Raw genomic sequence first — 16536 nt, 5'->3', positions numbered from 1 at the left:
AGCCATGTGTGTATTAAACATCTCTCGAAATTTTAAATTTGCTAATTATCTTTTAGTATTCCTAAGTGTTGACACACAAAAAAGACATTCTAGGGATACCTGCCTGGCTCAGTATGTAGAGCACCTGACTTTTGTCTGGGGAGTGGGGGTTGTGAGTTAGAGCCACACACTTAAAGTAAAGGTTACTTTAAAAAAAACCACACACACACACATTCTAGTTTTGCCCTATGTTCAGAGGTAGTTTATTAGGTAATCCTACTAATTTACTAGGTAATCCTACTAATAAATCCAGAAATGAGTTCAGATGTGGCAGCCAGCTTCCGAAATAGTCCCCAGTGATGCCATATTTTGTGTTATATATACTCTTGTGTAGTCCCTTCCCACCTCCCAGGGTTGGCATATGTGACCAACAGAACACAGCAAAAGCAAGGATATATTACTTCTGAAATAACCTTACAAGAATATAGCTCCTATCTCGGGTTCTCTCTTTCATCACTCCCTTTGAGAGAATCTAACTGACTCCCCATGGGGACACTCAGGGAGCCTGTGGAGAGGCCTACATGGCACAAAAGAGAAGTCTCAGGACAACATCTAGTGAGGAAATGAGACTTGCCAACAACCACATGAGTGAGCTTGATCCTCCAGCCCCTGATGACTATAGTCTCTGGCGACAGTTCCACTGCAACCGTAAGAGAGACACTGAGCCAGAACCACTCAGCTAAGCCACTCCCAGATTCCTGAGAAACTGAGAGATAAATGCTTTATTTTTTCTTCCCAAGGAGCTAAATTTTGGAGTAATCTGTTATCCAACAATAGGTAAGTAAAACACAGGAATATCATAAAACTAATAAAGAGGAAGATAAGAACTAAGAATGATTAAGAGAAATGGTCTTTAAAAATCACACACAAAAAATTCAAAAGCTTGGCTTCATTAAGAGTACAACGTCACAAAGCAGACTTTATATATCACATAACATCTCAATTTCAAAATGAAATTCAGCTCTACCACTGTCTTACTTTTATAGGTTACCACATAAATACAATTTCTTGAATACTGTTATTACGAAGTAACATTTCCCAGTATGTGCAGTTCCATGGAATACTCTTTCTTCAAGCTAGTTAAGAGTTGTTTTAGAAAAATCAATTCCAGGTTCAAATAAATTTGAGAAATATAGGATCAAGGTTTTTAAAGGTCTCTTTACACTAGATCTTCCCAGAACCTTTAATGTGCTAAATGACACTGTAATTCTCCCAAATACATCTATCTGAAGGAAACTTACTTGATCACAAAATTCATTTTCTGAGAACATATAACACATTGGGTGTTCTATGGAATATATTTTGAAAAATGAAATAATGATATCTTTTATGTTTTTACCTAGAACAAGAAATTTTACTGTATAAAGCAAATCTCAATTGCTGGAAAAAAATAACTTGCACAAAAATGACACAAACAACATATATATCTAAATTTTGAAAACTTGACTTGAATTTATCCAGTCTGGTACTTGACGTAGTTATGACTGATTAAATATTTTTTTGATGAAATACTTTTAAAAGAAACCTAGAGGCAGTAAGTACCCTTCAAAGGTCCTTCAGAAATTATTCAAGATTTACATAAAAATTACATCCTGTTCTTTTTAAACCCTTAAATAAATTTAATCCATTTAAAAATAATAATATATACCTTTTCAAAGTAAAAACCAAATTCTTCCAAAAGTTGGTGTTTAAGTGAAATTTTCTTAAGTCTTATAAATGTCTAAATGTGTTGAAACACTGCTTAGAATTACTGAAGAACTATCAGTATGACAGCAAAAACAGTGAGGTTTGGTTAAGTAATACCACCACCACTACTCTTTGAAATGGATGGCCAGTGGAAATTTCTCAAGCAGTATTAAGATTACAAACTTTGTGTTGAAATGATGAATATATATTAAGTCTCAAACATATATCTAGCATAATGATCATAAAAATATATATAATCACCATTACTTAATATAAAGAAATACCTGTCGGGTTTAAAAAAATGTATCCAAGGAATCTAGAATGGCTCCCCACTGCCTAATACATCAAGTCTAAACTCTATTTTTAAGGCTCTATACAAGCATGGTATTCAAATTTGTTTTCTCAACCCTCCCTCAGTACAGCTTTAAACCATGTTTTCTCTACTGACATCTAAAAAAAAAAAAAAGTCCCCTGGAAATAACTCAACAGTGTACATTGATACCTCAGTAGTCAAAGCAAGTTTTGACCTCAAATACCCACAGGCCAGAAATGGAGTCCAACCATTTTTTTTAACATTCTTTTCTCCTTCTAAGGAAATTTTAGCTGTTTTGGTTAGTTGTATTCTTAAATTATGTGCCTGAAGTTATATTCTCATGCCTCACTGCCTAAAGATAAGCTACCTTCAAGGAATCCCCACACTTGACACCAGAAAAAAAAAAAAAAAGTAGCCTTTTCTGGATGGCAAAGAACCCCCAAATTTATTTACCAGCAAAAAAATTAAACCACAGAAAAATTAAATTCTTTTCACTGAATTTCTAATGCCACCACCAGTCTATACCCTTATCACCTTAAACTTTGAAATGGTTTTCAACTCCTATTTACCCTTATAAACCAAACAATTCTAATCTCTCCAATTTGATCCTTGCTCAAGAATCTATGACTGCTGCACACTTAACCATTAGATATGAAACCCAAAATCCCTTTCCTAGAATTCAAGACCTTCCCTTACCTAGGCACCTTCCCTTACTATCCTGTACTATGAAAGGGACAGGTTCCTCACTGTTCCTCAATCATTTTATACCTTTTGCCCATGCAATTCTAACCTCATCCCCCTGCTCAATAGGGAATGCTGGCACTTTTCCTTTCCACCAACTCTCTACTTAACCATGAAAGTTCAATTCATTATATTTCTTCCCGATATCTTCTGCAGTTTACAGAAGAAAATCAGAATATTGAAGTGAGCCCCTACTGACTGCACCATTCAATGCAGAAGGCAGAAGCCAGATGTGGCCATTGGGCAATTGAAATGTCTAGTCCAAACTAAATTATATATCATAGAAATGTCTAAATGCACACCAAAGTTCAAAGACTTGGCAACAGAAAAAGAATGTAAAATACAAAGACGTTTTATACTGACTACATGTTGAAATGTTAACGTTTTGGAAATATTATAACAATTTGGAAATATTAAAACTAATTTCACCTGTTTTTTTACTTTTTTTAATAATGTGACTACTAAATAATTTAAAATTGTGTATGTGACTCCCATTATATTTCTACTGGATAGCACTGCTCTCTAGTGTGAATACACAATCCGACTGCCAAGAGATAAGATGATTTAAGAACACCTTGAGTCACACTGCCTGTTTTTAAATCTTTCCCACATGGAAGACTGGGGACAAGTTAACATCTCCATGCCTCAATGTCCTCAAATTTAAAATGGCGATAAGTTAGCTACCTCATAGGATTCAATGAGAACTAAAAGAGAAAAGCTAAATACAGCAGGTATCAGGTATTAGCATTATTATTCTTTATTAAAGCAGGAAAGGGCATACACATCAAAGTCAAACATATTCTCACATTTTCTTAAAAGACTTTAAGAATGTAGGGCACTTTGTTGTTCTTGTTGATTTACTATAACACTGGAAGAGCTGAGATTGATAGCTAGGGTACAAGAAATCCAAGAGTTCCCAGGCTTTTTTTGGACAGCTCCTGCTCTCCTTTAAATAATAAAGTGAACTTATGGAGCTTTTCTCCCAAAGAATACACACCTGTGGCATGTAAATACATACATTTATGGCACAGCACTATTTGTGGAGAAATCATCATAACCAAATAAACATCATAGTTCGCTTGACACAGCCTTGTTAAAGAACCCTTCATTTTATACAGACCTTAACAAAGAACTTCACCTATACTTTATGTTCTGTTCACAAAGGCAGATATATTATTGGTTAAATACTCGGGAGTTTTATTATGCTTATTTCTCCCTAATAAAAAATCTAAAGGTAGAGAAAACAGGTAGCTCTTAAATAAAAGACACATTTCTCCTGTTAATTAAACTTTTATCTGAAAAACTAAATTTTAGGACTTTTCCATGTCTATAAAGCTATTCAACTCCAACTATTTAGATTAATTACAACGTGTCCTTACTTCCGCGTCCATCAAGCAAAAGGCTATTACAAGTTATTATTTTCGTAACATTTTTTTCGGAAGAGGTTAAATAAAATATTATATACCTTCTGTTTATATTTTCAAAGAAAATACATAACATAACCAAACAGAAGCTTAGAAAGAGACAGCAGGCCCCATTACCCGAAGAATGTAATATTCAAGACAACTTTGAAAGTCCAGTTTAACACCCAGAGGAAAATGATTCGTCTTCTTTACTAAGACCTCAGCAGTTTAAGAGGCAGCATCTTCCTACCCTTACCCACCTTGCAACTTCCTAATTCCCTCCCTATGGCGGTTGAAAACCGTCTCAACGCCCTTCTCTGGGGCTCATGTTTTTCTTTACACGGATTACCGAGCAGCCCGGCTTGTCCCGGGAAGGAAAGTGCCCAGAGAAACTGGAGGTCAGGACCGCGCTGTCTTGACAACCTCACTCATGGCCCCTCCCCCAGCCGCAACCGGAGACACCGCGGAGCCCCAGCCCCAGACGCCACTCTACCGGCTCCAAGATGTAAACATCGCCCTTTTCTTCCCTGCCCGCTCCCAACTTCTTCTCCCGGCCCGGCTTCGAGGGAGCACAGTGAAAAAGGGAGGAGACCACATACCCTCCGAAGTGAGGCGAGAGAAGGGCTTAAGCAACTCCGCGAAGCTAAGGTGATTGAGACGAGTGAGTCGCTCGGCTTCGTCGCTGCAGAGAGCGGCGACACAGGGGACGAAGGAGTCCGGGATTAGCTCCTGCACTGATTGTACACACTGGGCCATCGCCGCGGCACAAGCAGCGGCGGCGCCCGCCCTCCGGCCCACTCTCAGAGGCCGATCCTGCGGCTGCAGCAGCTACTGCCGCCGCCCGCCGGCCTAGCCCGGCCGGGCGGGGCCCCGCACTGAAGCCTTGAGACCAATACAAGGAACAGACGCCGCTGCCTCGGCTCCCGGGCACACAGCACCGACCCCTCCCCGGCACCGCCGCTCCTCAAGGCTCGCCTCGGCGTCCTCGCATTCCACCCAGATAGGTGGAGACGCCGACAATCGCCAGTTAATCCTCCCGACGGCAAAACCTTGGTCACTGCCCGACCGGAACCGCCATATTGAGGCCGAACCCTGACCCACCGGCAGTACCCGTCCCGGCAGGCCCCGCGCTCGCCCCTCACGTGACGGAATTAAAGGAGGCGATGGGGGCGGGAGGAAAGAGCCGAGGAGAGGGAAGTGAAGAGCGACGGAGGCCGGTGGGAAGGCTGGCGCCGGAAATGGAGCGATGGGCGGACCCCTACGGGGAGTGGAGGGGCGGGGCTACCAGCGTGGTGGGCGGAGCCAAACCGGAGACGCGCGACTTTAGGCCTAGTTCTCAGGCGGGCCTTTGTCAAAGGCGGGAGAGGTGCTAGGGGCGAGCGTAGAGGTCAGCGTTCGAGATCCGTGCTGTCCCAGTGTTGAAGGCGCTCGCTCGCCTTACGCGCGAGCCTTCTCCAAAGGCTCTCCCTAAAAACAATAGGTAAATAATGTGACTGTTCCCTCTGCTTCCAGAGCTCCCAGAACAGCAAGGGGCACCTGCTCGTGAAGAGTGGTTCCCGTGGCGCCGGCCTGAACAGACCTGGTATCGCTTGAACACAGCCATGCTTTTAGAAACGGACTACCACACGAACGTGGACTCAACCAGTGAGCAGAAATGTGTGCTCTTGTGGGTGCTGCAGTTAACACGTGTGTAAGGGAAAACTTGAGCTACTGCGTTTTTGTTGGTTGCAGGGAGAGTGTGCTTGCAAACGTCTGAGTCTTTCGTCCGCAGCCGCGTCCTTTATTTCACTATGTTGGGAGGTTTTCTTCGTAGCCATGGAGGTGCGGGAAGCCAGTAATTCCTTACCAAATGGAGTCCTAAATTGGCTTTCGTTCTTAGCGTTCCTTTTTATAGATTGTTCCTTTACCTAAGTAGAAGGGAATGAAAGGGATTCTACTACCCTGTCACGGAATTGCTTGAATCCCTTCTGAATTGTTTGCCAAAAATATAAAGCAAGGAAAAATACAACCCTCTATCGCGGTTTTATGGTACCTTGATTTAAAGGAGGCTTCCCCAACACGAGTATCTCAAATTGTCGGATTGTTGAGCGCCTTGAGGTTTTTGCCATAGTAAGAATTTATGACAGGCACGAGGTATGCCTTCCTCCTGTAAATTGAGAGATGGTAGGTAGGAAAGGACAAAAGGACATAATGACTTGACAGCTTAGCCATGAATCACTTTAGAAAAGATAACGTGCAAGTTGGGGATCTGGAAATTCATTTTAAAACTGTTTGTGCCTGAGCACCTCTTGGAAATTCTTGTATCCCCAGGTGTACACATTACCTTTTGAATTCCTCGGATCTCAATCCCTTATGTGAGAATCCTGGACAAGTGAGTATGACTCAAGTTATGTATTTTTTTAGTTAAGAGGGCGCCACAGTGCAAGCATACTACTTTATTTAGCACTCAGCTCAAAGTAAAAGTTAAAAAGGTAACATTTTTTACACTAAAGTTAAAACTAGTTATATTAGCCTCTCTGAGAAGGACTTTCAAGAGTAATTTCGCCTAAATGAATTTTTGAGATAGTCACATTCCATAAAATTCACCCTTTAAATGTACATTTCAGTGGCTTCTAGTATATTTGAGGTGGCACAACCATTGCTTCTAATTCCAGGGCATTGTCATCACCCTAAATAGAAGCTTGGTACACCTTAGCAGTCACTCCCTACCCCTCACCCCTTCCAGCCCGTGGCAATCACTAATCTATTTTCTGTCTCTATAGATTTACTTATTCTGAACATTACACATAAATGGAATCATACAATATGTGACATTTTGTGTCTGTCTTCCTTCACTTAGCAGATTATGTTTTCCAGGTTCATCCATGTTGTAGTGTGTATCAATATTTCATTCCTTCTTATGGCTGACCCTAAATGGATTCTTGTCTTATGCATTGACTTTACAGTCTAGCACCACATTCACACCTAGTGTTTCCAGTGAGTAACTCACTATAAAAATCTATTTCTTTCCTAGTCTCTCCTGGTTTCCTAAGGTGTTCATCCTCTAAGGTGTTTTCCTCATCTAAAGGTTAATGCTGAGTCACTGTCACATCTGCTTTCCAGGCTGCAGGAATGGAGAAAAGAGAATGGAAAAGTGCATGATTAATGGTTTGGGATCAAATTGTATTAATGGCATTCAGTAATTTCACTCACATCCCACTGGCCTCAGGGAGTCTCATGATCATACGTATCTCTAACAGAGACTGCAAAACATAGTCTTCTCTTGTTTAAACAAAGAGGAGGAGAGGGAATATTATTTAAAAAGTTCAGGCCACACTTTATTAGGAGTGAGGTATCCTGCAGATTGTATTTGTATGGGGTCCAAGATACCACACATCTCTCATTTCTCTGATTCCTCTGGACACTGGCCCTTTATCATCACACATCCTCTGGACTATTCACTGTGTCCAGCAAAAATGAGATGCTATGATTGTCTAGGCTTTGGCCATTTACCCACCCTCAAAGTCAAGAAGATAGGGTCTATCACTAAAAGAGAGGCAACTTGTTAGACAAAATAGTAACAATAATACAAACAACTAAGGACCCTTTTCCAATATTAAATATGAGAACTAGCTTCCTTCTCTCCCCAAAATCAAAGAATGCCATAGAACTTCTGCTAAACCAATGGGCTTATATTTATATCTACACTGTGTTATCAAACATTCATTGATTGTTTTATTTTGTATATATGGTATTGCCAGTCTCTTCTGATGGCTGGCAAAGTCAAGTTTAAAGAACACAGACGCTGAAGTCAGAGAGGCCTGGATTTGAAAGTAGTGCTACCACATGTGAATAGAAACAGTATCACCATTACTGGATACTAGCTACCAAGTACAATGCTTGATGTTTACTACGTCTGCTTCTCACGCAAACCCTGAGAAGTCCATGCATCGCCAATTTTCAGATGTAGAAACTAAAGCACAGAACAGTTAATTAATTTGCCCAGAAATAATCAGTACTGGAGCCAGGAACAGAACCAGCACAGTTTAACCCTAGAGACTTGATCACTAGGTTGAATTGCTTTTCCATGTTTTCTTCCTTTAAAAGCACCTCCAGAAATTTTAGTTTGCAACAGTATACATAGTTTTAGCAAGAAATCTGTGGCTTTTGACAAGTCCCTTATCTTTTCTGAGCCTCACATTCTTTATCTGTAAGCTTAGAAAGTTGGGGCTAGAAGATTTCTTGTATTTGTTTCAGTGTGACGATCTGAGAATCTATTATTCTTTCCACTATTATTAAATTTCACTGTGTCAACAGTAGATGGTGCTATTGAGTATTGGCTTTAAAACCCAGTAAAAACCACTCTAATTACTGAGTGCATAGATATCACATAGGAGATACCTACCTGTATATCAGGGCACTGGAGGTCAGGGGATGCCCAGCATATTTATACATTAAAAGTTTTCTAAGCTCAAGATTTTACATTATGTTGCTTTAAAACCCTAGGGGGAGAAAACAACTTAAATATGTAATCCATATATTGGCCCACATTTTTTATCTTATTTACTGCACTGGATGTTTTAAGATTATTTACTAACATTCTAAAATTAACATGACATCCATTTCCTGATTATTTAAGGATGAATCGTAACTACAATTTTGTACTCCAAAGCCCGTAATTCTATTTTATACTTATAGGTATTTAAGCTCCATATAAGTCTTCTCTGATTAAATCTACAAGTAAAAATCTTTTATAAATATTTTTCTCCTTTATGCTTCTAAAATAAGAGATAATATTAATGCCTGACTTTTTTTTTTTACTATTTACTTTTAAATGATATATTAATGCTTCCAAAAACTGGATAAAAATGTAGCAAAAATCCATATTATACTCAATGGTGAAATATAAGAATCATTTACTTTAAAATCAGGATAAAACAAAGATGTCCATTATCACTATTGCTATTCAATACTTTTCTAGCTTTCTATAAGAGCAGCTAAAGAAGAAAAAAATAAGCAAAACTTATAGGATTTCAAAAGGAAGAAACAAGAGCCCCCTGGGTGGTGCAATCAGTTAAGCTTCTGACTCTTGATTTTGGCTCAGGTCATGATCTCAGGGTCATGAGGTCGAGCCCCATGTTGGGCTCTGAGCTCAGTGAGGAGTCTGCTAAAGTTTCTCTCTCCCTCTCTCTCTGCCCTTCCCTGCGTTAGCTCTCTCTCTCTCTTTAAAATAAATAAATCTTAAAACAAAACAAAAAAAGGAAGAAACAAAGTTGTACTCATTTTAAGGGTGCTTGGGTGGCTTAGTGGGTTAAGCGTCTCAGTTTGGCTCAGGTTGTAATCCCAGGGTCCTGGGATCAAGCCCTGCATCTTGGGCTCCCTGCTCAGCGGGGAGTCTGCTTCTCCCTCTCCTGCTGCCCCTCCCCCTGCTTGTGCTCCAACTCTTCTCAAATAAATAAATAAAATCTTTTTTAAAAAGTATACTCATTTGGGAATGATATAGTGAACTAAATATATAGGTACCTTCATCACATATATGTGGCTATTCGTCTCTTCATTTGCTCTCCCAGAAGTAGAAGGCAGAACTCATATTTTTATTTTTGTTTTTTTATTTTTTTTTTTAAGATTTTATTTATTTATTTGACAGAGAGACAGCCAGTGAGAGAGGGAACACAGGCAGGGGGAGTGGGAGAGGAAGAAGCAGGCTCCCAGCGGAGGAGCCTGATGTGGGGCTCGCTCCCAGGACTCTGGGATCACGCCCTGAGCCGAAGGCAGACGCTTAATGACTGAGCCACCCAGGCGCCCCAGAACTCATATTTTTAGCTCTTAGACTTAAGGCATCATCATTTTACTTGGTTTTGGTCAGCCAGACATATACTTGCAAGAATCCTATCTGAAAGTGTATTGTGTGAGAAAACATGTTTTTGGAGAACTTTAATTTGTTCTCTTATTGGTAGTAGCAGAGGCACCATAAAGATGTCAGTTCTATCAAAATTAATCTACAGGTTCAGTGCAATTTCAATCAAAATACCCACAGAGATTTTATGGAATTTGACAAACTAATCCTAAAATCCATATTTAAGAGCAAAGGTCTAAGAGTAGTTAGATAATTTTGAAGGCAAATACCAAGGGATTTATTGTACCAGCAAGTCAGACATACTAAGGTTATATAACACAATTATTAAAAGACAGGCATAGATGAGTAGGCCAATGTAGTAGAATAGAGAGCTTCAGGATAGACCAACTTGAAACATGAGCAAAGCAATGCAGAAAGGTTGAATTATTCAATAAATGGTGCTTTAATAATTGGTTATCTCTTTGGAAAAAAACCCAATTCATGGGGCATCTGTGTGGCTCAGTCGTTAAGCGTCTGCCTTCAGCTCAGGGCGTGATCCCGGCATTCTGGGTTGAGCCCCACATCAGGCTCCTCTGCTGGGAGCCTGCTTCTTCCTCTCCCACTCCCCCTGCTTGTGTTCCCTCTTTCACTGGCTGTCTCTATCTCTCTGTTAAAAAATAAATAACATCTTTAAAAAAAAAAAAAACCAATTCATTCAAAAAATCCAATCAGATAAAGATGCAAATAATAATAGCAAATGCTCACTTAATGCTTATATGCCTGCTATAGTTTTAGGCATTTTACATACATCAACTCTTTTATTCCTCCTAACAACTCTATGTAATAGGTACAGTTAATATCATCTCATTTTATAAATGAGGAAACTGAAGCAAGAGAGGTTAGTTAAATTGTCTCAGAGCCCTAAGTGGAAGAACTGTGATTTGAACTTAGGTAATCTGCCTTTTGAATCTGTTTTAATATGCTATACACTGATATGCTATACTGCCTTCCTTTCACACATCTTTTTTTTAAAGATTTTATTTGTTTAATTAGAAGAGAGCAGGGGGAAGGGCAGAAGGAAAGGGAGAGAGAGAATCTCAAGCAAACTCCACACCAAGCATGGAGCCCCATCGGGGCTTTATCTCAGGACCCCGAGATCATGACCTGAGCCGAAATCAAGAGTTGAATGCTTAACTGACTGAGTCATCCAAATGCCCCTAGGAGGGACAGATTTCTTAAACAAGATTCCAAAAGTGCATATCCTAAAAAGAAATATTGATAATTGAGTTTAAGATCTTCTTTTCATCAAAAGACCACAAAGATAGCAAAAATACAAGCTACAAATATGAAAGATACATATCTATACTAAAGAACTATGATTAATAAGAAAAAAAGGAAACAATACAATGGAAAAATAGACAAGTGACAGTCATTTCACAAAAGAGGAAACTTGAACTGTCAATAAACATTTAAATATTCTCGAAGTTAAAAAAAAAATGGGCAAAGGATACAAATAGATGGTTCTCCAAAGAAAGATAATAAATAGGCAGTAAGCACATGAAAAGATGTTCAACATCATTAATCACCTGGGAAATGAAAATCAAAGCCATACTAAAACACCACCTCACACCCACTAGGATGGCTACAATCAAAGAACAAAGAATAACAAGTGAGAAAAGCACGTGGAGATATTCGAGCCTTCCTGTACTGCTAGTGGGAAGGTTAAAGCGGTGCTGTGGTCTGGAAAACAGCTCCTTAAACATAGTTTCTCAGCTACTAAACATAGAATTACCATATGATGCAGCACTTTTACTCTTAGGAGAAATGAAAATATATGTCCACATTAAAACTTGTATATCAAATTCATAATGGTATTATTTGCAATAGCCAAAAAGTGGAAACAATCCTAATGTTCATCAACTGATGAATGAAAAAGTATATACCATGCAACAGAATATTTTTATTAATATTACTGATACATATTACAACATGGATGAACATTGAAAATATGCTAAGTGGAAGAAGCCAGTCATAAAGGACCACATATGATTCCATTTATATGAAATATCCAGAATAGGTACATCTATAAAGATAGAAAATAGGGTAGGGTTGGGGGGCAGAGAGGGTAGGAGGAGTGGAAGAGTTGGAAAATTATGGCTAAGGACTGCCAGGCTTCTTTTGGGGTGATAAAAATATTCTAAAATAATTGTGATATGATGCATAACTCTGACTGTGCTAAAAAGCCATTGTATGTTATGTGAATTATGTTTCAATACACTTGTTACTTAAAAAAGTACAATTGCAATAATTTGCAATTAAAAAAAGATTAGAGATGAGGAAAAGCATTACAATTTGTGTTGTAAAGTTTGGTGAAAAAACCATAAATGGAAAGAAATTCTAGTCATGGTTCTTCTACTGTCTAGTTGTAAGATCTTGGAATACTAGTCACTTAACCTTTATGATCTCAAGAATCATCTCTTATAGATTAAGGATTGTATGAATGCTAGTAACTCATGATTCTAAACAATGGTTCTTAACTTTTAGGATCACAAATCTCTTTGAGAAGCTGATAAACATCAGGGGCATTCTGGTGTAAATCAGGAACAAAGCACTGTTAATTACTATTAATATTTAATATTGTTCTGAAAATTTGGGCAAATGAAATAAAAATAAATAGTGTAAATATTGGGAAAGAAAAAACAGGTTGTTATATACTCAGAAAATCCAGACAAATTTACTGAAAAAAACTATGAGAATTAATAAAAGTATTCAAGAAAGGGTCCTAAATTCATAAAATCAATAACAATGAACAAGAATAACCTAATTAGAAAATATGTTTTTCTTAAAAAATATATCACATTCAAATCCATACTCCTGAATTAGAAGGTTATCTCAATCAATGAAAATTTCAGTTATTTTTCAAATATTTGGGATTTTTGGGATCTGTTTCTATTATTGATTCATAATTTAATACCATTGTGGTCAGAACATACTTTGTATGAATGAATAACTTTAAATTATTGAGAGTTGGTTTAAGGCTCAGAATATGGTCTGTCTTGGTAAATGTTCTGTGCATACTTGAAAAAAATTATGTGTCCTGCTCTTGTTGGGAGGATGCTCTCTAAATGTTAACTAGGTAACATTGATTGGTCTAGTTCTTCCAGTCTTCTATATCTTTGCCTTGTATTCTTTTATCTATCTGTTACATTTATCTGTTACCTTATTATTATCTGTTTATTCTAAGGGCTGCTGTAACAAAAAATTGTCACAAACTGAGTGACTTCAAGCAACAGAAATTTATTTCCTCACAGCTTTGGAGTCTAGAAGTCCAAAATCAAGGTGTCAGCAGGGCCATAGTCCCTTGGAAGGCTTAAGGAAGAATACTCTTCCTCTTCCCTTTTCTAACTTACATTGGATACTGACGATCCTTGGCATTCCTGGGCTTGTGGCAACTCTAGTCTCTGACTCTATTGTCACTTGGATTGCTTCCCTATGTCTCTGTGTCTTCAAATCTCTTTCTCCTTATAAAGGCACCACTCATTGAATTTAGCGCCCACTGTAATCCGGTATGACCTCATCTAACTTGATTACATCTGCAAAGATCCCATTTTCAAATAAGGTCACATTTATAAGAATAAAGGTTAGGAATTCAACATACCTCTTTCATGGATGCATTTGAACCCACAATGCTATCCTTCTATCTATTCTTATATCCTTACATCTATCCTCATAGAAGGATATGTCCTCCTTCTTCTTTTTTTTTTTTTAAAGATTTTATTTATTTATTTGACAGAGAGAGAGATAGCCAGTGAGAGAGGGAACACAAGCAGGGGGAGTGAGAGAGGAAGAAGCAGGCTTCCAGCGGAGGAGACTGATGTGGGGCTCGATCCCAGGACTCTGGGATCACGCCCTGAGCCGAAGGCAGACGCTTAACGACTGAGCCACCCAGGCACCCCAAGGATATGTCCTTCTGTATCTTTAGACTTAAAGTGGATTTTTTGGTGTACGTCTATTAATTATTGAGAAAGAAATATGGAAATCTCTGACTATAATTGTGGATTAGTCTATTCCTCATTTCAGTTCTCCCAGTTTCTGCTTTATGTGATTTGAAGCTCTCTATTTGTTTTATTTGTGCATTAACATTTGGTATTGTAAGTCCTATTAATAAATAGGCTTTTTAGTTAAGAATGCACACTATCATTGCTCCTATTCAACATAATACTGAAGTTCCTAGTTAGCATAGTAAGGCAAGAAAGAAATATATGGTTTATGGATCAGAAAGAAAAGTAAAATAAGTCATTATTTGGCAGATGATATTACTTAGAAAGAAAATTTATTTTGTTATCATAGAAAAATTATTTACAACAGAAAAGAGTTCTACAGGTTTGCTAGATAAAAGATCAAAAAATCAATTGCACTTTTATATATCAGCAACAGAAAATAGACATTTAAAAAGATACATTTTTCAATAGCAATTAAATATTTGACCCTATTGGAATATATATATATATTTATATATATGTATGTATTTATATGTATATATTTATATTTATATGTATCACATACATACAATTTTTAAAACGTGGAAGTATTTTGTGAGGAAAACTACAAAACTTTATTGAAAAACTAATTTTTTTTGAAAAGCTAAATAATTTAAAAGAATACTTAAGTCAATAGATATACTTTGTTTATGGACTCAACACTGTGAAGATACAGTTCTTCCCAAATTAAGCTGTAAACTCAATTCTAAATATAAGAATATGAGGAATCACAAATCAGTAAATTTTACTACTTCAAAATTTAAAACTATTATTTAGCAAAAAATGTAATATTCAGAAAATAACATGACAGGAAGAAAGATTTATCATAAATATAACAAAAAGCAAATATGTTTTGGGACATCTGGGTGGTGCAGTCAGTTGAGTGTCGCACATTTGGCTTAGGTCATGATTGTATGAGTCATGGGATCAAGCCCCACATCAGGCTCCACTCTGAATGCGTAGTCTGCTTGGGTTTCTTTCTCCTTCTCCCTTTGCCCCTCCCCCCCAAACAAATAAATAAATCTTTTTAAAAAAGCAAATGTTTCTCATATACAATTTCTATAAAGTCTTTCTATGAGAAACATATTTGCTTTCTGTTATATTTACGACAAATCTTTTCTCCTATCTTTTTGTTCTTATGCATCTCTCAAATCAGTCTGACTTCTTTCCATTCTCAGTTATTGCCTCACTTTCCTGGTTCATTATACCTCACCTCAATTTTTCAATAGCCCATTAATTGCTCTTTCAGTCTCCAGTCTTGCCCAGCTTCAATTACATTCTCTAGAGTGAACTTTCTAAAATGAATATCTAAACGTATTATTCACTTCCATAAAAATTTTCAGTGACTCCTCATAGCCCAAATCCCTGTTATGACATATTAGGATATATTTGGACCTCACCTTTGTCCTCCCACCAGTCTCTCCCTCCTCAAATGCATTCTGCTCAAATTTCGCCTTTTAGTGAGATAGAATTCTGACTTTCAAGTTTAGCCATAACGTGTACTTCTCCGTGTCTCATAGCATACTTTAATATAAAATCTATCTCATTGTAATTTAATCATTTGTTTTCTTATTTGTTTCCCCCTCAAATCTTTAGTTTTTTGAGAGCACTTACACAGTAGGCACTCATTTCATCACCCACGTAAGATAAATGAGAGAAGGTATAAAAAGAGAAATCATGGAAGTTTTACTTGGCAGCTCTGTAAATTATTGTCCCACTTTTGAAAAGTAATTTAGTGGCATGTATCAAGAGCTATGGAAGTGTTCATAGTTCTGCACAAATAGGTTTAGAATAAGGCCAACAATCCTTCTATAATCATATCGTGATTACTGAAAGTTTGAACCATATGGGCTGCTCTCCATGGTTCTGAATGGTACTTGACCATCAAGACACAAGTCTACCTCACTAATATCTCCTGTGTAATCTTTCCCCTGAGATATGAAGCAGAGTAGGAAAGAGGAGGTAATAAGAAAGAAATGTAAAAGACAGGTGAAGAGAGCTTATTACAAAGGCGTAATCACTTAGAGATTCAGGTAGAAAAAGATTTATTTTGAGATTATTTTCAAATAGTTTCAGCTGCAAAATTCCACTCTAAAGGAATCATTGTAAAGGAACCAATAGAGTGAAAAGACAACATATGAGATGGGAGAACATATTTGCAAACCATATATCTAATATATCCTACAACTCAACAGCAAAGAAACTAATAACTAATAAAATGGTCTAAGGACTTGAATAGACATTTCTGAAAATATATATGAATGATCAACAGTCATATGAAAAAATGCTGAATGTTACAAATCACCAGGGAAATGCAAATCAAAACCAAAATGAGATAACACCTCATACCTGTCAGGATGGCTGTTATCAGAAAAACAAAAGATAAGTGTCAGCAAGGATATGAAGAAGTTAGAACTCTGTGTACATTGCTGGTGGGAATGCAGAATGGTGCAGCTACAATGGAAGACAGTATGGAAGGTCCTCAAAAAATTAAAAACA

At 37.7% G+C, this 16536-nt stretch overlaps 1 protein-coding gene across 1 annotated transcript in view; it reads right to left on the bottom strand.

Annotated features, from left to right (window-relative positions):
• The window catches only part of TRAPPC8 (trafficking protein particle complex subunit 8), an 85609-nt gene extending 80264 nt beyond the window's left edge, over window positions 1-5345 (bottom strand). The window contains exon 1 of the mRNA XM_026496150.4: window positions 4782-5345. Coding sequence (XP_026351935.1) covers window positions 4782-4938 — 157 coding nt within the window. The 5' untranslated portion in view covers window positions 4939-5345. The remainder of the gene's footprint in view (window positions 1-4781) is intronic.
• Between the last annotated feature and the right edge of the window lie 11191 nt (window positions 5346-16536).

The sequence above is a fragment of the Ursus arctos genome, unplaced genomic scaffold (genome assembly GCF_023065955.2).
Source record: "Ursus arctos isolate Adak ecotype North America unplaced genomic scaffold, UrsArc2.0 scaffold_17, whole genome shotgun sequence".
NCBI lineage: Eukaryota > Metazoa > Chordata > Mammalia > Carnivora > Ursidae > Ursus > Ursus arctos.
This window is presented reverse-complemented; position numbering and strand designations above follow the sequence as displayed.